The sequence below is a fragment of the Cyprinodon tularosa genome, unplaced genomic scaffold, assembly GCF_016077235.1.
Source record: "Cyprinodon tularosa strain WSP-4 unplaced genomic scaffold, ASM1607723v1 ctg439, whole genome shotgun sequence".
Lineage (NCBI taxonomy): Eukaryota > Metazoa > Chordata > Actinopteri > Cyprinodontiformes > Cyprinodontidae > Cyprinodon > Cyprinodon tularosa.
In genome coordinates this window covers 82,396-108,427 of record NW_024039162.1, presented here as the reverse complement: position 1 = coordinate 108,427, position 26,032 = coordinate 82,396, and the positions used below count along the sequence as shown (strand labels likewise).

The 26,032-nt window shown below is 36.8% G+C and overlaps 1 protein-coding gene across 1 annotated transcript in view; it reads left to right on the top strand.

Moving 5' to 3' along the window:
* The window catches only part of cntn3b (contactin 3b), a 92,594-nt gene extending 77,167 nt beyond the window's left edge, over nucleotides 1-15,427 (top strand). Inside the window, exons 15-24 of the mRNA XM_038299878.1 lie at nucleotides 1,974-2,091; nucleotides 2,843-3,001; nucleotides 3,120-3,269; nucleotides 4,671-4,741; nucleotides 5,117-5,351; nucleotides 5,767-5,876; nucleotides 8,368-8,554; nucleotides 13,387-13,499; nucleotides 13,590-13,755; nucleotides 14,271-15,427. Coding sequence (XP_038155806.1) covers nucleotides 1,974-2,091; nucleotides 2,843-3,001; nucleotides 3,120-3,269; nucleotides 4,671-4,741; nucleotides 5,117-5,351; nucleotides 5,767-5,876; nucleotides 8,368-8,554; nucleotides 13,387-13,499; nucleotides 13,590-13,755; nucleotides 14,271-14,362 — 1,401 coding nt within the window. The 3' untranslated portion in view covers nucleotides 14,363-15,427. The remainder of the gene's footprint in view (nucleotides 1-1,973; nucleotides 2,092-2,842; nucleotides 3,002-3,119; nucleotides 3,270-4,670; nucleotides 4,742-5,116; nucleotides 5,352-5,766; nucleotides 5,877-8,367; nucleotides 8,555-13,386; nucleotides 13,500-13,589; nucleotides 13,756-14,270) is intronic.
* Nucleotides 15,428-26,032: the final 10,605 nt, after the last annotated feature.

The window sequence follows — 26,032 nt, the reverse complement described above, 5'->3', positions numbered from 1 at the left end:
TTGCTGGGTTTTAGACAATGTCATTATGAGCTGAATGCTTGCGATATTTTTATTTTCTGAAGCACTGAGAGATGGTTTTATGCACTAAAATGCTCAATCTTAGCTGATGATGTAAAACATTCATTCTGAATTAATTATGTCTGTGTCTGTACATGGTTATCGCGCCTTCAGAATTTAATCCATGTGTCCTGAGTGTGAATATATCCAATTTCTTGTTTAATGTGGGAGCCAGCTGTCCAAATACCCTACAAATAACATTCTTTGGCTCTGCAACAACATCTTCTGTCAGAAATGTAACAACTGACTTTATTGTTTACAATTGCACCTTTGGAAAATCAACACTTTGTTGACAAGAGCAACTGCAAATAATACTTATTGCAATCACTTGATGGCTGTTTATCAAACACCTTAATGTTTGTACATTTTTACCTATATTTTTATTTAGAATGAAAAGAAAATACATACATATTTTAAAATCAGCTCAATGATACAAATTTCAGTCCTTTTTAGGAACTTGACCACCTGGTGAATCCTCCAACATCTTTGGTTTACTTTCTGGCATCTTAAAAAAAAAGTATTCAAAGATGTATTAAAAGACCCATATCTTTTGGTGTTTTAACCCCTGCTACAATAATTTTGATACATCAGTCTAAACTAGGACAATGTTTTAATATGACACAATTCAGGAAAATGTAAAATATCAGTAGGTTCCTTCCAAATGAAACTTAACTTTTTTATAATATATGTTTATTTATTTGTTTATTTTTTATTTAATAGAGGTGATATTATAAAACAGTCTGCTTTTGGTTAAAGTCAGCAGGACATTTGTGGCCAGAAGGGTCTCCAAAAGCAATATTTTTCCCTCTACAAAGAAAAATAGTAATGCAATCAGTTCAACTGTGTTTCTCATCTGTGATCTATCCAAGACCTTAATCAACCACAAAGCCCCTTCCAATTTTTCATGGATGCATGATTATGTTTTAAAATGAGAGAAAAATAATGAGCAGGTTAAAGGCTAATTCAGAGTCTACTTCTTTTAGTCATCCTGTTCAAGGCTTTTAGCTAGAAGAAGTAACAGAAAGCTAGAAATTATTTCAAATATTTATATTTTGCTTTTTAGTTTGAAAACGACTAATAGATAATTTAAATACAAGGAGAGATTTTATTTATTTGGGCCAAAATCATAAGTCTGGCCTTCTAATGCTTAAAATTGGGATTGCAGTTGCTTCACTTTCTTCACTGTTGAGTTGCTTCCAAAGGGTTTATCATTCTTAAACTTGTTTGGGAATTTAGAGCAAGTCTAGAAATAAAATTGGCATATAATGATTTGATAACATTTTTACCTCAAGAATCATTTTAAGGCCCAACATCATGAGAATAATATATGCACAGTAGGTTTGAAATGGAGTATAAAAAGTCATTAAAAACTACCAAAATATCATTAAAAGAATTAATTAAAGAGGAAAAATAACCACCAAATCAAATGCAACAGAGAGGGTTGAACACAATCAACAATAATGTTTACATTTAGAGTGGAAAGTATAATATTTAAGTTTTCATTTCTTGATAAAAAAATTGTGTCGTCATTTTGTTTCCTCAAATGGAAACCATATGCTGGCAGCTAATATGTGATATTTGCTTTGTACACTGAGATCTACACCCAAGCCATACTCAAGTATATGTTATTAGAAAATAATGATTGCCAATTAGCTTGAATGTGTTTGCTCAGTTTGTCCTGTGTGTAGCTGGTAGCTGTTTGTTGAAGTGCGTGTTGGTCGGTGCAGTTATCGCCTGAAGGACAGCTTTATTTGTGCAGAGTGCATCTGCCATGTTGTTGTGGGGAGATGCAGAAATACCTTGGCCTGAGGACTTAGTGGAAAGTATTTTTTAAATGTTAAACATCACTGTGCCAAAAGCATGCCGGTAAAATAACACTGCACCCCCCCTTACCCTCATTTATTGCTCTTCTCCAGAGTATATCAGGGGATCTGATGATTCGCAACATCCAGCTTAACCATGGTGGGAAGTATGTCTGCGTCATCAACACGGATGTGGAGAGCCTGTCCACCTCTGCAATTCTGGTTGTCAAAGGTAACTTGGCTGATTCCAACAGCTTGTTTTTGCGGCCAATTTGTGAATAACCTTGTATGTTTACTTAGAGGTAGGAGTCTTTCCAAAGTGAAAGATGTTTGACAGACCAGTGAGAAAAATCCCCCAGGCTCTCAGTGGAAAAAAAAAACGGTGGAGGAAAGCAAAAATGGACTTTGCCTGAGCCCAAGTTCTGTCATCTTCGATTAATATCTTATAAATACTGCTGAAACATAAAAATGACTGACAGTGGCGTGAGCAGCTCTGGGTTCAGTTTTGCTGCAGTACATTTGTTTTATGCTTGCTGTGTCAAGCAGAGTGAGGGGACTGATCGTTGATTCTTAAGCTGGAAGGTTTGTTCTTAACAAACCTTAATATCTTTGCCAGGTGCTGTGAGGAGGCTGTGTTTATCATAGAAAATGACTATAATTGCCTAATTTGCACCTCTCACAATATCATGGAGCACATTTGAATAACAGAGCACCATAGTGAATAATGTTTCATTTATTCTCAGCAGATTACCTTCTACATGTAGCGTCTGGTTCAATTTCAAATAGAGCCCATCCGGTTTATTAGTTCAATGCTTAGCTGTTCACATTACACACACACTGCATAAACACAGAGCAGATCAGGCTTTTAATTGAAGGGAATATCAAAGCTTACAGATATAAAGTTGAAGGTTTTAAGCTTCTAAAGCAGAACTTTTTAAGCTTGTAAAAACAGGTTATAACCTTATATTATTTCATTTTTCCAGGTCCTCCTGGCCCTCCAGACAAAGTTGCAGTGGATGAAATCACAGATAGCACAGCACAGCTGTCCTGGACGCCCGGTACAGACAATGGCAGCCCCATAACGGGCTACATCATTCAGGCTCGGACGCCTTTCACTGTGGGCTGGCAGGCTGTAGATACAGGTATCCCAATTAGACATCTTTGTATGATTTTGAAATAGGATATTTGTTGATACTGTGGGTTTTTTTCTGCCTCAATTTCATTTTCTGCTTTGATTTTACTTTTTTTTTTTTTTTCTAGTGCCGGAGGTTGTCAATGGCAACATGCTGACAGCCACTGTGGTTGGTTTAAATGCCTGGGTGGAGTATGAGTTCAGGGTTGTGGCCAGAAATGTTGTGGGCCTTGGAGAACCCAGTCCAGCTTCAGCCAAGACTAGGACAGAAGATGCCAGTATGTAAAACTATCCTCTGTGCACTCAACTTGGCTACAAACTGGATGTTCAAATGATTAGAATTTCTCAGCTAATTGGCTAAATGTATGTCTTTATTTTTCTTCTTAGTGTCTTCTTAGTGTGTCATCTATTTTCCCATTAAATAGAGTTGGATAAAAATGAATATAATTTTTTTTACAATTAACGCTGACCTTAAAAAAACGTCAGTCATCGCAGCCTGGACCCAAACTCAGAAAGTCAAAAAAAGTTGTTCGGTCAAATGCTACTGTAACCCATCAATGGAGATATTTACTGAGCTAAAGTAGCAGCATTTGTCCGGAAAGTCTTACTGTGCACAACACCCATTAGTTTCACAATCCAAGATGCATGTTAGTAAGCACATATGGCTGTAGGCTGAAGGTTGTTTTTAAAAAAAACAACACAGGGGCTCTAAGGCAGGGTGTTTATTTGGAGGTTTATCATAGAACTCTCCAATGACAAAAAAGGCAAATATTTGTCCCATTGAATTAAGTCACAAATGCTAAATTAAAGCTGCTTTCCTTTAAGCTTAACAAAAGATAAATATCTAAGTGCTTTACATGTCAAGTTGAGTTTTAAAATATAATCCAAAGTAGAAAAAGTATATTTTTGTCAAAATAGTCTAGTGAGATGTCTAACTTTTGAAAAATTTGGGGATAATATAGAAAAAATAGTAAAGTCCAAGGTATGTATCATTATCTGACACAAACTTTAGAAACATTTACAGTTTACGATTTTCCTTTAAACTAGCTCATATTTTAAAGCTTTTAAAAAGCAAAACTAAAATATGCTTCATTCTGTGCATTTAAAGGATCCGTGTTCTTAGGATTATCTAGTTCTGGTTTGATAAGTCTAAATATTTTAGACCTTGTGTATTTTGCCGCAAGACAGACTTCACTAGGATAAGAAATATTGTGGCAGGAGAGTACAAGGAAACAAGAAATCCAATAAAAAACTTGTTTTCCATTCAACCCTGCTGGACAAAACACTGATAGCAATCAGATTCTAACAGAGGTTACTAGAGCAGGGCTGCTCTTACAGAAGGATATTATAAGGATGTGGGTGAGTGGTCATTTTTTTCCAACATGCTACATTGAACACTCAGGCAAATGGGAATAGAAACAGAGTGGGCTAAGTCAAAATGTCATTTGAAAGATATTATGAATCTGGGCTTACAGGCCTTACACTGACATTTGACCAACGTCTGTAAATCAGAATTCTCTGGAATGCTTTTACGTGCAGTGAGAGGGGCATATGTGTGGCATAGAACAGTATCTGTCGCTGTGTGTCTTGACATAAGGCTACAAGTGCATTTCAGGGCTTTCCTTCAAGCTTTGTAAACTGTGTTCTAATTGCTTCCCCCTTTGGGTTTTACCTCTCAGTTCCTGATACAGCTCCCACTGATGTCGGAGGTGGAGGCGGCACAAAGTCTGAATTAGTGATAACATGGGAGGTAAGTCATCTGTCACATTTTACGGTTCTCTCCATCGGCAAGTAATGGTTTTGCTTAATTGTGCAGAATTGAGTGGAGTAATTTTATGACCTACATTAGAGGGAGCCACCCCTCATCTGGCTCGGCTACAGGGAGCCAATTCCCCCTCCAAAACCAGCAAAAGAGAGCACTTTCCTTTGAAGGGTTTTGCACTTAGGTACAATTACAAGGCCATGCAGGGGGGCAAAGATAAGGTAAAAGGTGACTGTGGAGATGAAGGAAGAGGCCATATCTATTCCCAGAAGCCCTAATCAATGTACGGTGCAGAGACGGGCCTGTCTGTTTCTTTGTCTGTATGCATTTTAATATCACTATAGTTTTGTGTTTCACTCCCAGCCTTTGCCCGAGGAACTGCAGAATGGGGAAGGTTTTGGCTACATCATCGCCTTCAGGTCTGTGGGCACAGTCACATGGACACGGGCAGTCATCTCCACGCCAGGCGTATCTCGTTACGTCCTCCGCAACGACAGTATCCCACCTTTCTCGCCTTTTGACGTTAAAGTGGCAGCCTCCAACAACCGGGGGGAAGGACCATTCAGCTCCATCGCCACAGTGTATTCCGCAGAAGACGGTACGCTGCAGACATTCCAGAAAGTGATGCTCAAATAAGCTGTAATCTTTATTCTTACAATTGTGACCTTGAATAGTGATGATTTTTTCCCCCTTTTCCAATGCTGTTATTTCCTTCCCCTCTCAAACCACTGAATGTCAACTTGATATTAGTTATCTTGCTGGTAGATTACAGGAAATCCTTGCAGACACTTACCACACTGCGCTGTCAGGGAGGTATCCCGTTAATTGAATTTGCCGGGCAGATAGTCTTCCCTTATGTCAGTCACAGATCCCATTAAAAGCGAACTCGGGAAATAGCTTCTCAGTGAAACTACAGGTCTATTCAGCGCCTTCCCTCTTATTGCTATTAGTGTGTTTGATGGTGTTAGATGAGGCTGTGGGATCCTGACCACATTTCTTCTCTATTTCTGCAGTCCCAAGTGCAGCTCCTAAGAGGGTTAGGGCCAGAAGTTTGTCGGCAGCAGAAATTGAAGTGATCTGGGAAACTCTCCCTTCCCTCCCAGAAAGAGTTCTGGGATATGAGGTATGACTCATGGATACATCCTTTTTTCTTTCCTCTAACATGGTAATGAAGCATTTCTCTGAAGCTCTTTAGTTCAATTAAAAAGTATCTTCTGTTTCTTTTTTCTTTTCTCTTCTGTTTTACAACTTAAGATATGTTTTAGAAGTAAACTGTCATTGATGAAAATTGTTTTAGGGAGATTGTATGTGACTAAACTTTGCAAATTAGTATACAAATCTAAAAAAGTGTGATAGACATTTCTCTTCAACCCCATTTACTTTGTTCTAGGTAATAAGTGCCTTAATAGAAAAAAATATTATGAATAGAACTGCTTTGTGAAGGTCTCAGAGGTTGTTTTAGAAAACATGAAAGAATGGGCAGCATCATGAATAGTAACAAAAACAGTATAAAAGTCAATGATCAAATTTCAACGAAGTTAGGTTTGAAGAAAAGAACCCGAACACTGAATATCTCCTGGATTATTGTTTGATAAACAGACAGGCAAAACTGCAAACATACGAAGACACAGCCTTCGGCTTGTTCTTAATGGCTGGTGAGGAGAAGATTACTCAGAGAAACATCTCATGGAGGATTCCTAAAGATCCTGAGCCCAGGTGCAATAATCTTTTAACAAATTGTAAAAGATGCCAAATAAGGTTTTACTGTGACCGTATACAGTATTATGTATACGGCAGAACTTAAGCATTATCTTCACTTTGAAATATGACAGCATCATGTGGTGGGGATGCTTTTCTTTAGCAGTGTCAGGAAGTCTGTTCCACACCCACTGAACATAAGGCTGGAAATAGAACGGAATGGTGTTGATCAAAGCCTTTCCATGTGTTAGACTTAGGAATATACAGTGCACCGCATTATGATTGGTTTCATTTAAAAAAAAGAAACTTCGCTTGTATGGATAATGGGTAATATGTCAACCCAGGTATCGTAATGGATTAGATCAGAAAGAAAATGGATCTCTAGGTTTGACCTTGGTTTTTGTAAAGAAATATTACAGTGATAATGATGCTGCATAGGTTTTGGGGGTGTTAAGCTAATTAAGGGGTGAAAGTTAGTGGTGATTGCTGTCAAAGTGTAGAGGAATAAGAATATGTAATACCAGTAAATTATTTATAATCTGTCATAAGGTTAATATCATTACTGATATTGGCCCAAATGATCATGTCAGTTCATTCACAGTTGGAGTAGCTTGCAGATTTACCACAGCAAAAATGTGCTTCTAACAAGAATTAACTCAAAGAGAGGCAAAAGTAATACATACCAGCCTCAGATTTTATTACTGGAAAAATCTGAAAATTATCCTCTTGTTCTTCTACCTCATAATTGTAAAAAAAAATGCGTGTATGTATCACTAAAAGTCCCAATAAAATATTTTAAATATGGAAAGCACAAGGTGAGGCCAATGCCTTTGCAAGGCACTGTATTTTATTCTCCATATTCTTTATTTGTCTACACAAACATGTTGTTTTTGGCCTAAAGAATTGGAGAAATAACTAAGAAAAACATTATAAAGAATTAGCAAGCATTCTTTTTCACATATGCAAAGTGGGCCTTGCTTTTTTTATCCCCCATGGTACTTTCTGAATATTTGTCACCTCTGGCCCATAGCACCAAGCAGTTCTGTTGCCATAGCACTGGCCTCATTGTCCTTTCCAACCATGGCACAGTTCTAAAATTGCAGGGCTAAAGTGGATTAAGGCTGCTGAATCTCAATAGGCTCCCGGCTGTACGGCAACATACCTATTTATTATACAGTTGAGTTATTTATACTTAACTGGTGTTGAATTTTAACTCCAAATAAATTCAAAATCAAGTCTTCTCGGGTGGGGGGTTATGTTATTGTAAACAGCAGTCTAGTGCTTTTAATATGTTGGCTTTAACTAATTACAAATTGGTAAAAAAAAACCTTTAACAGTGAAAAACCAAAAACTCAAAGTACTCCTAAACGAACACTAATTTATAATTATCCTTTTAACTCTAATGTTAGCTAGTAATGGGCTCATTAAGAGTGAAAACCTTTAAGTAAGCCAAAAAGCTAGTAATATCCTCTATTAATTGCTTTACCACCGCCACACATCACAGACACCAGACAGTCTGAAGCTAAACTGATCTGCTTTGCTGTCTTTGCAGTGATTTGTTCCTTCAAGTTTTTGCATTTAATTATATTCATTCATTCCCTCCCATTCCCAATATCCATCTCCCAAAAGCAAAATCAGATCATTTCTTTCTCCACTATATGATTATATTACCCACCAATGACCTGTTTATAAGATCTAATGTAAAGTGGTGACTGGTTATACATAATTCATTCAAACCTCCACTAGTGAAAAACGTTTTATTTAATCCCCCTCCCCATCTCATTTTCGACAAAAACAAATATCTTAAATATCATATATATTTAAAAATAATTACTAATATAACCAAATACACCAATGAAATTATGTTTCAACATTCTAGGCCCCCTGTTTTTTTTTGTAACCTTCTGTCCTTTCAGGTCGTATACTGGGAAGATGACACCAAGCCTGACACTGTTGGCAAAGTGCGCATTACTGGAAACTACACACAGGTTAACATCACAGGGCTGAAAGCGAACACGGTTTACTACCTCTCTGTGGCTGCCTTCAACACTGCCGGGCCTGGGCCTCAGTCGGCACCCATCAACAACACCACAAGGAAACCACGTAAGTCCAGGAGAGAAAAGAATGCTCTGCGTCTCCAGCATGAAAGCTGCTGCTGCCATATTAAATTAAATCTGACAGACCAACTTCCTGGAACCCTTAAAATTTCCTCGGATATCAACAAATCCTGCTTATCTTAGCTATTTACTTGGAAAAAATATCATGAGGAAACTTATGTGTAACATGTAAGCATGTGTTCTGTTCACAACACTGTGTGGCTGTATAAACCTATCTTACTTTATTGGGATTCAGATATAAACATTTGAACCACAGCAAAACCAGCAAACAGCTGAAAGCATAATTAATTTTGACCATAAGTGACACAGTTAGTAAAGGACAGAAGAAATATTATCTTTATGATACCAAAATTAAGCTTATAAGTAGAAGTTTTACTGCTGTAGAGATGTTTGGAACAAGTTACTATAACTAGAATCAGACAAGCTTAACCAAGCCAGACAAGTGACCTAAACTGGAAATCTGTCCTTTATCCAACCTGTGAACACAATACTTAAGACTAACCAAGTCTTGTTTCTAAATTCTTCATAGTGTTTGATGTTACTGAGTGAAGGAGCCTTGTGTCTGTTTTCAGTATTAGATAGTTGTTTATATTTGTTGTATTAACACCTACCTGAGCACTGAGATACTATTTCAATATATTTCTAGAAAACACTATTTTCAATGATAAATGTGATATAGAGATATTTTTTGTTTTTTTCATGATGTGGATGTGAGCTATCAACAGCGTTTATCGTTGATACTGTCATTTTTACTGCGAAGTTGCTCATATTTCCCTTTTTGAAGTACTAACCTCTACTAGTACTATAGCTTTCAGAGGTATACTGTCACCTTTACGTCATTTTATACTTCGACAAAGCCTAAAGTGACTCTGCAACTGCACATCTCCCATGTGCACCGCTTACTCACAGCGTTTGCTCATTGGCCCAATGAGACTTTTTGTTGTAAAGTACGGCACATTCAAACCCACAGCCTGCAGAGCAGACAAGAAAAAACTTGATGATAAAAAGAAAAAGGGAAGACAGAAAAAGGGGCCCTTTGTCATTATATTAGTGACTTTTTAAACTCCTTAAGCATTTTTTTAAGGTTACTAGTGACAAGTCTAGTCACTGCGTTGTAGGGTTGTCACAAATACTAAACTTTTCAACTCGATACCGATACTAAGGAAAATATTCGATACTCGATACCATTTTCGATACCACAAGGATAAAATTTCAACAGAAAAATTTTGATTAATAATTAAAATACAATAAATAGAAATATATATAAATAAATAAATAGAAAAATACAATAAACAGTAAGAACAACATTTTGAGGTCGTTTGCTGTGCACAGTATATAGCAAGCTTGATAAAAAAACTTACAAAATTAAAATTAAGTGTTCCTTCCTTGGCTATGCTTTGCCCACATAACAATGACACTGGCCAAACCGGTTAAGAAACAAAAAGTAATTCTCAGCAGCTGCAACTGTTACAAAAAAAGTCTGAAACTGAAAAGTACACAATATTATTTAATCACACAGTGTTCAGAAAGTGCATTTTCCTCTATTCTGCACTTAAGATGAATGACTGATTAGGTGCGACTGGAAAATGAGTATTGTATCCGGATACAACATTTCAGTATCGATACTTTTTTGAGTATCGATACTTTTGACAACCCTACTGCGTTGTTGGAGACTTCAGTGACAACAGATGAGAACACTGGTTGCTTAGTTCAACAGTCTTCTTTAGCAAGGAGGGAGCTAGCCCCTCCCTATCCCAAAGCACTGACAGGGGGTCAAATGCAGGCCTGCAGCCAATGTCTGCATTGGCTATGAAATGCACCATTCAGCAGGTTAGATTTACAAATAAGTACTAAAAAAATTTGGGAGTTATGGTCAGAATTAGTGATCCATTAATTCTTAATACCTATAAGCCACAAGATATTTCTCTTAAAGACACAGTAATAAAATTAAAAAAGATTCCTGTCTACAACCACTCTAGAGGCTCAGGTTAATCATAGAAATCTTAAATTTTACATGCAACTGATTTGTATCAGATTTCGGTAAGCTATACACCATAGGCAACACACAAAGCATGTGTGTGTAGCATATATATTTCAGCAACCAGCTAATGATTTGTATATATATATATATATATTAGTGCTGTCAAAATTATCGCGTTATTATCGCGTTAACGCGAGGCCATTTTAACGGCGATAATTTTTTTAACGTGAGATTAACGCTATGTGGTTTTATGGTACAATTTTCCAAGTACATCCCGCTGCAGCCTGCGGGAAGGCGGGGCTATTTTCCCCCAGTCTATGCATTTCTCATAGGGTTCAAGAGCGGAGCTCCTCAAGGGAAAAAGACGCTCATACACTGGGTGACGCTAGTGCCTTTTCTTTAAGCCCCACCACCAACAAACAAGTTGAGTGTCTGGTAACTAGTAGCAACCTGAAATACGCTGAGAAAACAGACTACTGAGGTGAAATGGAATCTGCTACGGCACGCTTGCTGTCACAGGTCGGTATCGTGTGTGTGTGTGTGTGTGGGTGGGTGGGTGTGTCTGTGTGTGGGTGGGTGGGTGTGTGTGTGTTCTCATTTTTGTTAAGAGTCTGAAAAGTAACTTTCATAGACTACCTCCATCTAGTGATGTCCGTCTATTGATTTTGATGTATTGATTGAAAATTGTTCATTATTATCTTGGTTAATTAACATCTAATGTTAACTGTACTACATTTTATAGCAGTAGGGTAAAATGTTTGTCTTTGTTCAAAAGACTGTATTAACTGTAAAGACTGTCTTTTACATCAGCCTGTTTTCAGGGCCTTTTTTTTGGCTACATATTTGTTATTTTTTGCTACATGCCTCCCCATCTTCTTGCCATATGTTTCTATGGCATAAATCAGTATCTGTGACCTGTTCTCATTTAAAAAAAGAACATTGGCACAAACCTAGCCTGTATGTATTTTTAGTATGTCATCGAGAGTATTTAAATGATTTTCAATCAGAAAAAAAATTTGCGATTAAAATGCGATTAATCGCGAGTTAACTCAGGCATTGATGCGATTAATCGCGATTAAAAAATTTAATAGATTGACAGCACTAATATATATATATATATATATATATATATATATATATATATATATATATATACAGGTGCTGGCCATAAAATTAGAATATCATGAAAAAGTAGATTGATTTCAGTAATTCCATTTAAAAAGTGAAACTTGTATATTATATTCATACATTACATACAAACTCATATATTTCAGATGTTTATTTTGTTTAATTTTGATGATTACAAATGACAACAAATGAAAATCTCAAATTCATCATATCAGAAAATTAGAATATTGTGAAAAGGTTCAAAATTGATGGCCCCTGGTGCCACACTCTAATCAGCTAATTAACTCAAACCACCTGCAAAAGCCTTTAAATGGTCTTTCAGTCTAGTTCTATAGGCTACACAATCATGGGGAAGACTGCTGACTTGACAGTTGTCCAAAAGACGACCATCGACACCTTGCACAAGGAGGGCAAGACACAAAAGGTCATCGCTAAAGAGGCTGGCTGTTCACAGAGCTCAGTGTCCAAGCACATTAATAGAGAGGCGAAGGGAAGGAAAAGATGTGGTCGAAAAAAGTGTACAAGCAAGAGAGATAACCGCACCCTGGAGAGGATTGTGAAACAAAACCCCTTCAAAAATGTGGGGGAGATTCACAAAGAGTGGACTGCAGCTGGAGTGAGTGCTTCAAGAACCACCACACACAGACGTATGAAAGACATGGGTTTCTGCTGTCGCATTCCTTGTGTCAAGCCACTCTTGAACCACAGACAGCGTCAGAAGCGTCTTGCCTGGGCTAAAGAGAAACAGGACTGGACTGCTGGTGAGTGGTCCAAAGTCATGTTCTCTGATGAAAGTAAATTTTGCATTTCCTTTGGAAATCAAGGTCCCAGAGTCTGGAGGAAAAGAAGAGAGGCACTTCATCCACGTTGCTTGAAGTCCAGTGTAAAGTTTCCACAGTCAGTGATGGTTTGGGGTGCCATGTCATCTGCTGGTGTTGGTCCATTGTGTTTTCTGAGGTCCAGGGTCAACACAGCCACATACCAGGAAGTTTTAGAGCACTTCATGCTTCCTGCAGCTGACCAACTTTTTGGAGATGCAGATTTCATTTTCCAACAGGACTTGGCACCTGCACACAGTGCCAAAGCTACCAGTACCTGGTTGAAGGACCATGGTATCCCTGTTCTTAATTGGCCAGCAAACTCTCCTGACCTTAACCCCATAGAAAATCTATGGGGTATTGTGAAGAAGAAGATGCAATACACCAGACCCAACAATTCAGAAGAGCTAAAAGCCACTATTAGAGCAACCTGGGCTATCATAACACCTGAGCAGTGCCACAGACTGATCGACTCCATGCCACGCCGCATTGCTGCAGTAATACAGGCCAAAGGAGGCCCAACTAAATACTGAGTGCTGTACATGCTCATACTTTTCATGTTCATACTTTTCAGTTGGCCAACATTTCTATAAATCCTTTGTTTTTATTGGTCTTCAGTAATATTCTAATTTTCTGATATGATGAATTTGAGATTTTCATTTGTTGTCATTTGTAATCATCAAAATTAAACAAAATAAACATCTGAAATATATGAGTTTGTATGTAATGTATGAATACAATATACAAGTTTCACTTTTTAAATGGAATTACTGAAATCAATCTACTTTTTCATGATATTCTAATTTTATGACCAGCACCTGTATATATATATATATATATATATATATATATGTATATATGTATATATTTATGTCTGATTTCCCTTTGTAGCACCAGACAGGGCTCCGCTCAACATACAATGGAACATGATTGGCTCCACACTAACGCTGCACTGGGACCCTGTAGTTGCCATGGAGACAGAGTCAAAGGTGGCTGGATATCTGGTAGGTTCCAGTTCATTTTTAAACCAGATTTATGCTCTCTTTATCTCTTTTGCATTGGTGCATTTACCTTCATCATGTCCCCTGCTGCAGGTGATGCTGAAAAGACATCGATACAACGACATCCACACCATCTTCACCACAAAAACCACAGCCGAGTTGAGCCTCTCCGCCGGTGACAACTATCTCATTCAGATCAAGGTTTTGAGCGGAGGCGGGGAAGGTGTGGGCAGCGAACCCATCCACATCCACAAATTAAGTGAGCTTGCCTTTCCTCTAACTTTGCATCTCTTCCCATTTTTTGGATGCTGCTAAAGTTCAAGTGAAGATTTATTCATTTAGACAAGAAATGCAATTTCACTTCATTGGATCTGTTTCCAACCACATGTAATAGACTTATTTTGAGTGTAAGAAAAGTGACCTTTTTTCCAAACGTGTGCAGTGTGTCATCCATCTCTGCCATTGGGTTATTATTCCTTGTTGACTGGCTGCACAGGGCTGCAGCATATAAAGCAGGTCTGTGCTCCCATCTCTCTGTAGAGCAACATTGTGAGGCAGCTCCGTTTGCGGAGCTACTCTTTGATGTGGTACAAACTTCATCTTTCTCCAGATGCTTTAATAGCCTCTCCGGTTGAAAGCCAGATGTGGTATAGATATGAAAAAAAAATAAAATAAAATCCCTCTTTCCTTTTTAATTGAAAATTACATGTCACTAGGACTTTTTGGTTGTTTTACATATTTCCTCTTAACTCTTCCACTGGGTTTCTTTTCCAGGTATGGGAGCTCGTGGTTCTGGAGCCAGCGGTCTCAGATGGTTGTCTTCTTTCACAGTCCTCATCAGTGTATTCTTCTGCTCTATCTGGTGATGGCCAGGCTTCCCCCCTCTTTTTATCCCTTCATTCAGCTTCTCCCATGTTAAACCCCCCACTGGACAAAGGTCTATGTCTTAGCAGACCTGGGAGGGAAAAGAAAAGACTACATCAAAGTCTTAAGAGGAACATGCCACTTCGTTTAAAGAGCCATCCAAAAGAGAAGTGATGAATCACTTGCATGATATTTTGTGCAACTTCTTTGATAGAAACTTGCCAACCTTCTCGAGATTTTACTCTACAAGTTGCCTATGTCTCTAGACATACCCTAGCTTCATCACTTCTTAGAATTGCCTTAAAACCTGCTTTGATGAAACAGTCCATACCAAAGTAGGCAACAGGGGCTGCTTCTTCCATACAAAAGAGAGATTAATCTAAACCCTTCATCCAAAGGTATTTTTCTGACTCAACTGAAGCTAACACATTGCTTTGCAAAGTCTTCATATCCCTTGAACTTTTTCATAGTATAACCTTAAGCCTCAATCTATTTTTTGAATCAGAATTTTACCCGAAAGACTTACACAATGTTGCAAATAATTATAAAGTGGAATAAATAGCAGATATTCTTTAAGCATTTCACCAAAACAAATCTGATAAGTGCGCTGTGCATGTGTAGTTTGCCTCCTTGTGTTTTACACTCCAAAAATAGCCAGTGCAACACTTGGCTGTTTTTCATTTTTTTTCATTTTACCATTTTTGCACATTGTCATAGTACTTGCTGCTGAAAAGCCAAGCAAGGTCAATGACCTCTAACTTTGTAAATCTGCCTTTTTTGATTTCTCACAGTGATTCTGTAGTCTAACCTCAAGGAAGCAGAAGATCCAAGTAGATAAGAAAATATTTGCTTGCATTAACAAATACAGCTCATTACAACTTAGGGCTGCTGTTACCTATCTCCAGCTGTCTAGGGGCGAGAGGTGGGGTACACCCTGGACAGGTCGCCAGTCCACCACAGGGCCATTTCTTTATTAATAGATAATTATATCTCTGCTATCAAACCACAAAAATCACTAAAATGGTTGAAGTGGTAGGTTTAGCAACCGTGTGGTAAATGGAAACCAGACTAAGGGCCGGATCTATCAAAGGTTTGCGTGTATTAAAACGTGAGCTATTTCACTGCGCACGCTAAAAAATGTACAAACTGATCTATCAACAGCGTGCTAAAAGCATTTGGTCTTTAAAACGTGCTAAATAGCGCCTCTGATCCATTTAGTACTTTTTCTGCAATGAATATGCAATATGGGGCGTTTACACGCTAAAGTGCGTCTTGTGGGAGGAGAACATGTAAATATATTAATTTAGCACTCGCAAAGTGATTTATCAAACTTGAACGCAATTTTGCTAACGGTATCTGACTCTATATTTAACACGTTTCAAAAGAAGGTGCAAATGGTCTGTATGCGTAATTGCGCACACATGGCAGCAGTTATTGTCGCAAGAAGGAGACATGGAAATAAAGCAAGGAGACGCAGAGAACGCATTTTTTCACTCCGTGTGAATATTTTTGCAATGAACGAGGAAACGATCATCAAAACATATCGTTTATCCAGCATTGCCATTTTGGAGCTGTTGGGGGAACTCCGAATGGATTTGGAGCCAGCCGCAAGGAGGACCCACGCAATACCAGATATCACAAAACTCCTTGCAACATTGCACTTTTTTGCATCTGGGTCATTCCAGCGTACGGTTGGAGCGAGAGCTGGGATCTCCCAATCTCGTTTTTTCAGAAGTGCTGTCCGACGGGGTCGGGGTTCTCCCCCTGCGCCTGTGGAGCAACGTGCCAAATGCTGCGGGGATCTCATCCACAGTCACAGGCCAATACAAAAGACCTGTTTTTTTTTGTTTTTTTTACTGCAGCACATACCACCTTAGGGAATAAAGGTTGCCAATTTATAAATATATATATATATATATATATATATATTTACTTATTTTTTTTTTGTTGGGGGTCACTGTAATATTTAAATTTCTTAATGCACTAGTTTGTACAGACTACAAACTACTTTGCCGCAAACCACAAAACGCGCAAAACCATCATTTAAATAGGGCGTCTCCAACAGTTTTGCACCTTCCACCAGTTACGCAATCACTCTTGTTAAATCACCCGCAAACCATGGTTCAGCCCCTCGCGCAAAATTCCAGTTTGCGAGCGCAAATTACTGCACGCAAAATTGGATCTTGATAAATCCGGCCCTAAGATACTGTCATTCCACTTCATTTAGAACACCACTGAAAAAAGGAATGGTTTAAAAACATGAGATATCCACCTTAAAACGATTTCTGTGTAGATCAACATTATTCTTAAAACCTGTCACACACACCCAGCAGGACAACGTTGCAGTTAGTTCCATCCATCTTTCTAGAAAATATATCAAGTGTCATTGTCAATACTTGAAAACACTTCTACCAACTGCATCATGCTACCACCACCTTGAGTCCTGCATGGAGTAGGTTACTTGGATCTGAGCAGAATTGGTGGCTTAATATACAGGTGTGTTAATCATTGCTAAAGTGACTTATAGGCAACTTGTTGTACTGCACTATATTTAGAGTGATTTGATTAAAATGGGCTTGATACATAGGGAAACAAACCTTTTCTCATTTTAATGAGTAAAACTACAAAACACAGTATTTTGTCCAAATTATAATTCATGCATAACTTTCCAATGGTATATATAATGAAATACTAATACAATATATTAAGTTGATTTGGTAGAATGTGAAAAAGCTCAAGGGGTTTGAAAACTTTTGCAAGGTCTTTCAGTAATATCCATTGCAGCTATCGGAGCTTTGTCAGGCTTTGTCAAATATATACGACTAATGCATAATTGATCGGCTGTGCCTGAAACCCACTTATCTCTGACTACAGAAATATTATTAAATCTGTTAGGGTCACAGGCTTGTGAGCTTTAGACCGCTCCCACAACACTCTGACAGATCTTGGCATTTTGCTCTCCATCTCATGCTCTTCTAAATAATAAATGCCTATCACACTCTGCATTTTAAGTCCAGCGGAAAAATCGGGATTGAGAAGAGCAGACATGTGGTGTAGCTACATCAAGCTAATCCCATGTGTACTGTTCCATCTCTATGTTGAGAGCAGCACTGTTTTACATAACATAGCTAAAAGTGTACCATCAACAATCCCATTGAGTAGCTGCCACAGTGCACAATGGACTGCAAGATAACAGTGCCTTCACTAGCGCTCCCCCCAGTGTTTTTATTTTTCTTGCTCCCTTTCAAATACAGTACAGAAGGATTCATTGTTTGCTTTTCTGACAATTATAAACAATAAAAGACAGGAAGCTTGGAATGTGGAAGCAGGCTCTTATCAGAAATGGTATGCGGATGAATCTTTCAGTAGGCCTTGGGAGCATCTCTAATAACAAGGGTTCAAAAGCTTCAAAATATTTTAATGCAAAATTTGAATTTTGGTCATGGTCTTTATGATCTGCAGCACAATAAGTGTATGTCTCCATCCATATCATTATTTCTCACCTGTTAAGGTGTCAGAATGATGGAAGGAATTGGACAAGAAAAAGCGTGTGTTTTTGTACCCTCAAGTTACCTCTCTTGGACTCACTGGGCTGAAAAAGTAACAGGAACACTACCACTGCAGAGGAAGCCTACTTTCCACAGCCCTAAACGGGAACTGAGGTGTTATTTCTCTGGTCCAGGCAATGATTACCGAAAGGAAAGACAGATGAAATTTATTTATTGTGCCTTTGCCAAACATGGGGTTGTGTACAGTCCTAAGCTTTCCACCTTTAGCTGTCTGCATTTTGAACTCTGTGACCCTAAAATACTTCACCCCCGAAGTCTAGCAAAAGCACAAGGAATTGATGCAAGGTGACTGAAAGTCCTCACCTGACCATCTGAGCTGGTGCTGCGGGACCACAGAGGAATCATAAAAGGTCCAAAAGGCTGACATAATCAGCCTGTCCTATCTGCTCCTTGGCTGGATTCGTAAAACTCTGTGATTAGACTCCTGCAGACCAGTCAATGGGATATTGATTTTCCTGACCCATTATTGCAGCTGTCACAATTCAGCCATTTGACTGACTGATGGCCAAGCTCTTATGCACCTGTTCTATTGTGTTACAGTCTGTAATATTTTAAATGTCCTCCATGGTTTCTCCTTCCTATTTTCAATCCCAGACCGACTTTCAAATTGTTATTTTTCTTCAATTGTTGTACTTTGAACAGAAATCTCATCATAGGTTTTTTTGTTCATGTTTCTTTTTAAGCTTTACATCTTTCGATTTAATATGTACTGTCGTAGTGAATCATGTGTTAAAGCACTGACCTGACATTAGTTATCTAGATGCCTCTTTTAAGTAACATATTGAAACAAACCCAGGATTGTGCTCCTAGTTGAACTGTTTCACTACTTTTTGTAAAATTGAAAGCCAGTCACACCAAGATTTAAATCATGCAAACTCCAGGGTTGGCAAAACATTGCTCTTGCTTTTTGATGTGAAATCAAGATTTTTTTTGTATCTATATTTCTTATACTTTAAAGAGAAGAGCTACACATATTATTCCTAGACATTAAAAAACAAAGTTGATCGCAATTTTATTAATATCCTTTTGTTTAACACAAATTGTGTATAGCTATATTAATAAAAATGTCTTATTATATGTATATTATTTAATTTTAGTTTAATTCCCTAATACTGCAACAATTTATAATCTTTATTGATGGCAATTTTATTAATATCCTTGGCTCAGAAGTTAACTTTCTTCACTAGTCATTACGTAAACAATATTCTAAGTAAAATGGAGAGTGCTAACTATATGATTTGTAGCACAAAACATCAAAATAATAATTTAAGAAATCAATTGCTGTTTCATCTTTTTTTATTAGCTTATTAGCAAATGTTTTATATAAAGATGTGGTGGTAGAGGAGGTTGATAACACACAGATGTGAGTGGTCACGAGAACATAAAAGGATTAAACCTATTATTTTATGTTCTTGTGAATATAATCACAGTGTGCAGTTTATAAGAACTGCATACTGTGACTGAAGACATTTCTAACCAATCTAACAATCTAAAAGAAGTTTGATCAGCCAATATGTAAAGGGTTGAAATTGACATTGCGCCATTTATGTAAAATTTGTATCCAGTATTGGCAACAATCCACAGATAGAAAAAAAAATCAATGCATGTAAATCCACTAAGGAAGTTGTTGGTAGAAAGATGGAATCCCACTGGGGAAGTATTGAACACATGAAAAAAGGGATGTTCCAAAGCCAGAAAAACGTAAACTTAAAATTTGTTAGAATTTGAAAAGTGTTCCTGCTGCTATGTGCCACATCAGCTGTTTTTAATAATTGATAGCTTACAACAATGTTTCTCATTACCATGTACTATATTGTATGGTGTGGTAAAGGCAAACAGACCTTTAAAAAAGTGTCTTACCATTACAAAAAAGAACTGCCATACAGCGTATGACTTAAAATGTTCAAATAAGGACAGGTTGATCCATCATTTAAAAGCCAAAAGAATATCATTTCATCACTAACCAGAAAGCGATAAATTCCTCTCTCAAGGTTTCAAATAGTTGTTCAAAAGAAAAGCAGAACTTGCAGAGTGACCTGATAAAAACCAAACAATGAGCAATCCACTCCAATGGCCTTTAAGAACTCTCACTACACAAGACTCCAACACTGTAAAAAAAATAATAAAAAATTGTGCTTAAGGTTATTTTAAAGGAAACGTCCGGTCAGCAAGGAATGATCAATGGATCATTATTTATACCTAAAACTAATGCGTTCAATGTTATTTAATGAATTTGGCGTTAATCAGTAAAAAAATAATAATTTTCGTTGTGATCACTGAGTCTGGGACCGGCCAGTTATGCTCAAATATAGTAAGTAACACCTCACTCCTGACATCTTCCAGCAGTGACATCACTGTGCGGTAAGCCTAGCTCCATTCTCCCCACTTTACAGGCAAAATTAGTGGGAACTACTAGAAACATCTGCAATCAAATTCATCGTTGTATTGCCAACTTAAAGAGCCGATACCGCACTGTGACGTCACAAACTGGTAGGTGGCAGTAGTGCTCTTTGACAAACATGGATTTCACTGGTAAAGCACATTCATTTGAAATTACTCTTAATTTAAAAGACTTATCATTTAAATAAAGGGGGAAAAAATGTAATAATTTCATATTTAAAGTACTTTCTGAAGTTTGAATTCTGAATATGACCGGACTTTTCCTTTAAGTTTGGTGCAGAAAACTTGAGCATGCATGTGAAATACTGAGACTATAGTCTGCTCTCAAAGAAATTTTGTTTGAAGGTAGATTTGTTCATCACAAGTATCTAATGCAAAGTCACTAATATGCAGCATGCAAAAATTAAAGTTCAGCATATCCTATTGAATATGGTATTGTATAAATGAGAAATATTATGGGACATTTTGTTAAAATTTTAAATATAAAAACAAAGGTAATATTTCCAAACTAAAATCATGAAAACTTAGCAATAAGTGAATCTTAAATAGTTTCAGAAAAAGAAAGAAAACCTAAACTGCTTGAATGACAGTTCAGCACTGGACTTAAAAAAAGAGGAGGAGTTTCTTTGATGACATGTAAACTATATTCCTTTCATCTCAAGATGTCCAAATTAGGAGAATTGTTGACAATATTTCAGAAAAGTAAAAAAAAAAAAAAAAAAAAACAAGCCACTGGACTTTGTTTCAAAGTTTGAAGACGTTTTGCTTCCCATCCAGAAAGCTTTTCAATTCCAATGTCAGAAATAGCGTTGAGTTGCTTTATACAGTAGCCCACCAAAGCCTTGTTTTTGCTTAGGCAACATGCAAATTGAAACAGACGAATGGGTCCACCCCTTTGGAATGGGGGTTGTTTGGCTTCTTTAGTTAGCCTGCAATGACCCATACCTGTCCATGTCTCTGAAAAGGGAATTGTTGGCCTAGCTTAATAGGATGGATTTTCTATTCCCCTGTAAAGTGGTTGGGGTTGCGATGATAGCAGGAAGGGATTAACTCAATTGCTGCCTTGTAGGTTTTTGAAAGCTAAAATCTGAGTCCACCCCCTCTGTTTAAGGTTGGTTTTTCTTTCTTAACATAGATGGCTTCCTTCACGCCCTCTCAAACCACCTATTTTCTTTGTCCAAAATGTGAGAGGCTTTGTTTAGAAAAAGGCTTTGTTGGGCTATTGTATGAAGCAACTCAATGCTAGTTCTGACATTTAAATGTAAAAAACTTCCTGTATGGGAAGTGAAACGTCTTCAAACTTGGAAAGAAAGTCCAGTGGATTGTTTTTATTTTATTTTTTGGAATGACTATGACCTGGATGACTGAGAACCTTCACCAGCATATTGTTGACAAAAGCTGCTGTGAATCTTTAATCGATGCCCCAAACTGTATTTTTTTATTTTATTGCACAAATCGAGGCTTTGAACATTTAATGGTCAGGGTAAAATGACAAAGTTTAGGTTTTGACGGCTAATGACCCGACATGGTCCATATTCCATAAAAAAAGCAAATTGGTAGGAAGCTGGAGACAAATTTGCCCATATTTTGGCTTTATTTTTAATATACACTTCTAATAATCTTGACTTTTTTACTTTAACCTGTTTTAATATTTTAATTTAGTATTTATATATATATATATATATATATATATATATTTGTTTTTTTGTTTGTTTTTTTTATTATTATTATTATTTCAAAGTTTTAGACAACTAAATCTAAAAGTCCTGAAAACTCGAAAATTAGACTAGCAAAATTAAGAATAACACAAAATTCAGGCAACAGCAAAAAACTGCAAATAGCAAAAACAGATGCAAGTTAAGAAAGCTACAAATTCAGATAATAAAGACAAGCAAAGTGAAATCATGCTGCAAAAACAAAATCCACCAGAATTGATTCTTATACATAAAACTGCAAGATAAGAAAAACTGTAAACTAGAGCAAAGTTGCGGAAGCTCTACAGAAAAGTAGGGGTGAGAATTATCCATTGGTATAAGAACAGACTCTTAATATATCCCTGAACGAGATGCTAAGAGAGATTGTTTAAAAGAAATGGGAAAAAAAAAACACCTTTGAAAAAACACGTTTGTTTACTTTTAGATGTCCTCTGGATGGCATCCCATCCAAGGGTCTATAATAAATGGAATATAATAATGTCTATATTCTGTACCAGTTAATATAATCTCCCCTAAGTGATCTGGAGCATACCATCATGCATCACTTGTTTGCAGCTTTTCTTAACTTGTATTTGTTTTCAGCAATCATTTTCCTTTGCATGTTTTTTTTTTTCTTTAACATCATGTAGGTACTTTCTGTGGGTTTTTGGTTTTGTAGCATGTTTTCATTGTACTTATTCACATTTTCTGCTTTGACACATTTCCCAAATATTTGCTTGACTAATTTTTGAGTTTACAAGACCTTTAGAATTAGCTTTGAAATCCACTCCATGGGCACCATATTTTTGTTTTTTACTTTTTTCTAGTAATATTAATGTTTTGCCAATAATACTTGTATGCTTAGGTAAATCTGAAGGAGCAACTTTAGTTTGACTAGAAATTCTTTGGATTTTTAAGATCACAAGATGCAATAAGATCATTTGGATTATTTTTGACAAAACTTTTAAATGGGATTTATCTTCTCATTTTTTCTTTTCAGATTAATCATTCCACTTTAAATTTTGTTGATAATATGTACAACACAACACCGATAGCATGGTTTTCTGGTGTGACTCTGCTTCAAGGCTCTGTGATAAAAGTGGTTAATGAATTTCCAAATGAAGTCAAATTGTATTCTAACATGTTCATAGTTTACATTTTGTAACTGTGGAAAACTTTTTTTGTTTTGCATTATTTTTTGATATTTTACATAGTTGTACAAAAGCCTAATGTCTTTTGTCTCTTTTCATGGTCAAGAAAGAAAAAATAAGGCTAAAAATACAATCTACAGTAAGAAAAGACAGTTATTCAAGTCAGTCTTTATGGGTTTAAACTAAAATTATCACAGAAAAGCAACATGTCTAGTAATATTCACAAGGTCTGTTCCAATATATTAGCTCCTGTAGTTGGACAAGAGAGAACATGGTACACTGTATATAGCTTGCATATGGTTTTTAAACGTGGCCATCAAATTCGACCTTACTTCTTTTATATAGTGTGCTGTCTGGCTTTAATACTGATGTATTAATCAATGATCTCTGTGAGATACTGACAGGTAGTGTGGTATTTTCATATTGAAAAGTAACTGTAATGTCTTGTATACTAAACTTGTGCATGGTAATCATTGTTAATTTGTGTTTTTTTTTCTATAAATGTAACTTAGTAAAATTGTTTATTCCACCCAGCATTGCTTTCTTTCACCTTAATGAAAAAAAAACACACAATACAGCTGTCCCACAGAGTGATACAGCTCTATGAGCAGTCATTCAGTTAGCACAACATACAATAATAATGTAGATTCATTCTTAAAATTTTGTTTATTTGCCTTTTAATCCACAACTGGAAACATATGCTTCAAAACTTGTTTGTAAATTATTTTGTAGTCACTGATTAAATTGATTTTAATAGAGTGAAACACATGATGGAAAGTGTGACAAATTTGAATTAGACTATTTCACATTGTTGATATTCCAGTTCTAAATCATATTTCATGTGGTAAACATCACCATTTATTTCCTCCAATTACATCACATTGGTTTTATTTAATTTATTTATTTTTTGCATAACCTAATAATCAAAGAATATCAAAGCACAATTTTGACTGCATGAGAACTTAATCTGCCTCACATAGACAAATGCAAGTAAATTGTGGTAAATGTCATCTCATGGAATACAAAGTTCAACTATAAACCAACACTAAGTAACTTTTCAACCATCATGAAACATGTTCATATCTTTTGTTATTACACATTGGCATACAACTAGTTGAATGACACCTCTGTTATTGCCTGAGGTGGTCTGTATTGCTTTCACCAGTATTAAGCAACTTTGAGGAGGGTGAGTTTGCTGTGCTAGATTACCGTGGCTTCGTCCTGTGAAGGACCCAGTCTACCAGGATTAAGTCCTTTGGAGGCCGTAAAATTAAGGAGGCCTCTTTCAGCGTACAGTCTGTCACCTAACAAGAATGACAGCTGACTCACAAAGAATGGATGCCGAACTACTTACCACTGTTCTGTTTCGTAGATTTGTAGTCCCCACACTACAGTGCTTAAATGGTGGAATACGGTACAAACCCAAAGTTAAAAGTTTTTATTTTCAACATCTTCCAATGACATTGTTTTCCCACAATTATATTCATTACATCATCGATATTTATCTTTCACACCGCCACTGGAAACAGGAATGTACTTCAATCCCATTGCAGGTGACCAGGATTTTACCACGCTATGGGCTTTACCACGCTGATGCTCATGGCAAATGTTGTCTTCATTCACGCAAAACAATACAGAGCAAAACTGAAAGTTCTTTAGTACTACATTGAGAAATAGATTTTTGTAGGTTCTAAATTTCATAATTAAACATTATTAACTGGAAAACACACTAAACATCAAGGGACCCTGAGATATTATAATTCCTGCTTCTGTCATACTTGGTACCACAAAGATCTATAGATCCATAAGCTTTGCCTCTGAATAATTCGTTATTCAGAGGCAAAGCTTATGAATAATTCATTTACATTCACATGGTGGATTTAGCAGATACCAAGTGGAATCTAATAAGTTAATGAGATGTATTAACTTGAACACAGACAGGCAAGATCACTGGAAGGCCTGATCAAACTAAACACACCTCCTCCCGTAATCCGCAGCGAGAAAAGCTGCCGAAAGCGGCTTCTTTTGGGATTGGAATGTCTCTAAAAGCCAGCCCTTTTTAGTCCAAGAGATCTGAACAGGATTACTTTATGTCGCGGCATTCTGTAGAGCAAAAGAGTGTTTTAGAATATAATCACTCAATTTATCAAAGCACACTGCACTGCCTGTTCAGCTGTGAGTTTTACTCATCATTAGTGCAGCTCAGTTACAAGAAAATAGGATATCTGTTGTTAAGGAACACTTGTATTCAGGCTTTTTAGTTTTGAGCAAATTTTTTGTATCTTTTTATAGACTTTATTTTTTTATTTATAAGTAAACAACCTGAAGGTGTTGCCCTGGAGGTTTTGTTGAACTGTTCCATACAGCTCAGAAAATATAGTTCTAAATGTAAGGCCAACAAGAACTATTCTTACAGATATGAGGTTCAGTTCTGGGCTTTTTATCTTTGTACTCCTGTAATCCAAAAGCATGCGTGTTAGATTAATTCTTGAATAACAGACATTCGGGGAGAGTGTTCATGGTTGTTTGAATTTACTCATACATTGTTCATCACAGTGCTTCTCAACATATGACAACTAGGACAGGCTCCAGCACACCCACAGCCCTGAACTGCTAGGAGTGAATGAATGGATCAGTGCAGACAAGGACATGCTACCTAACAAATTGTCTATAACAGGGTATTTATCAATTTTAGCTGATTGTAAAAAGTTTAATTTGACTTTAGAGTTTTGTTGAAAATAAAGATGTGTATTGGAAAAATTGGACATTAAGTAAATATCTGTGAAAAAAAAGAACAAAAATCAATTTTCAAAATTAATGCTTAATTTCCCTCCACACATCAAATTACAAATTATGTA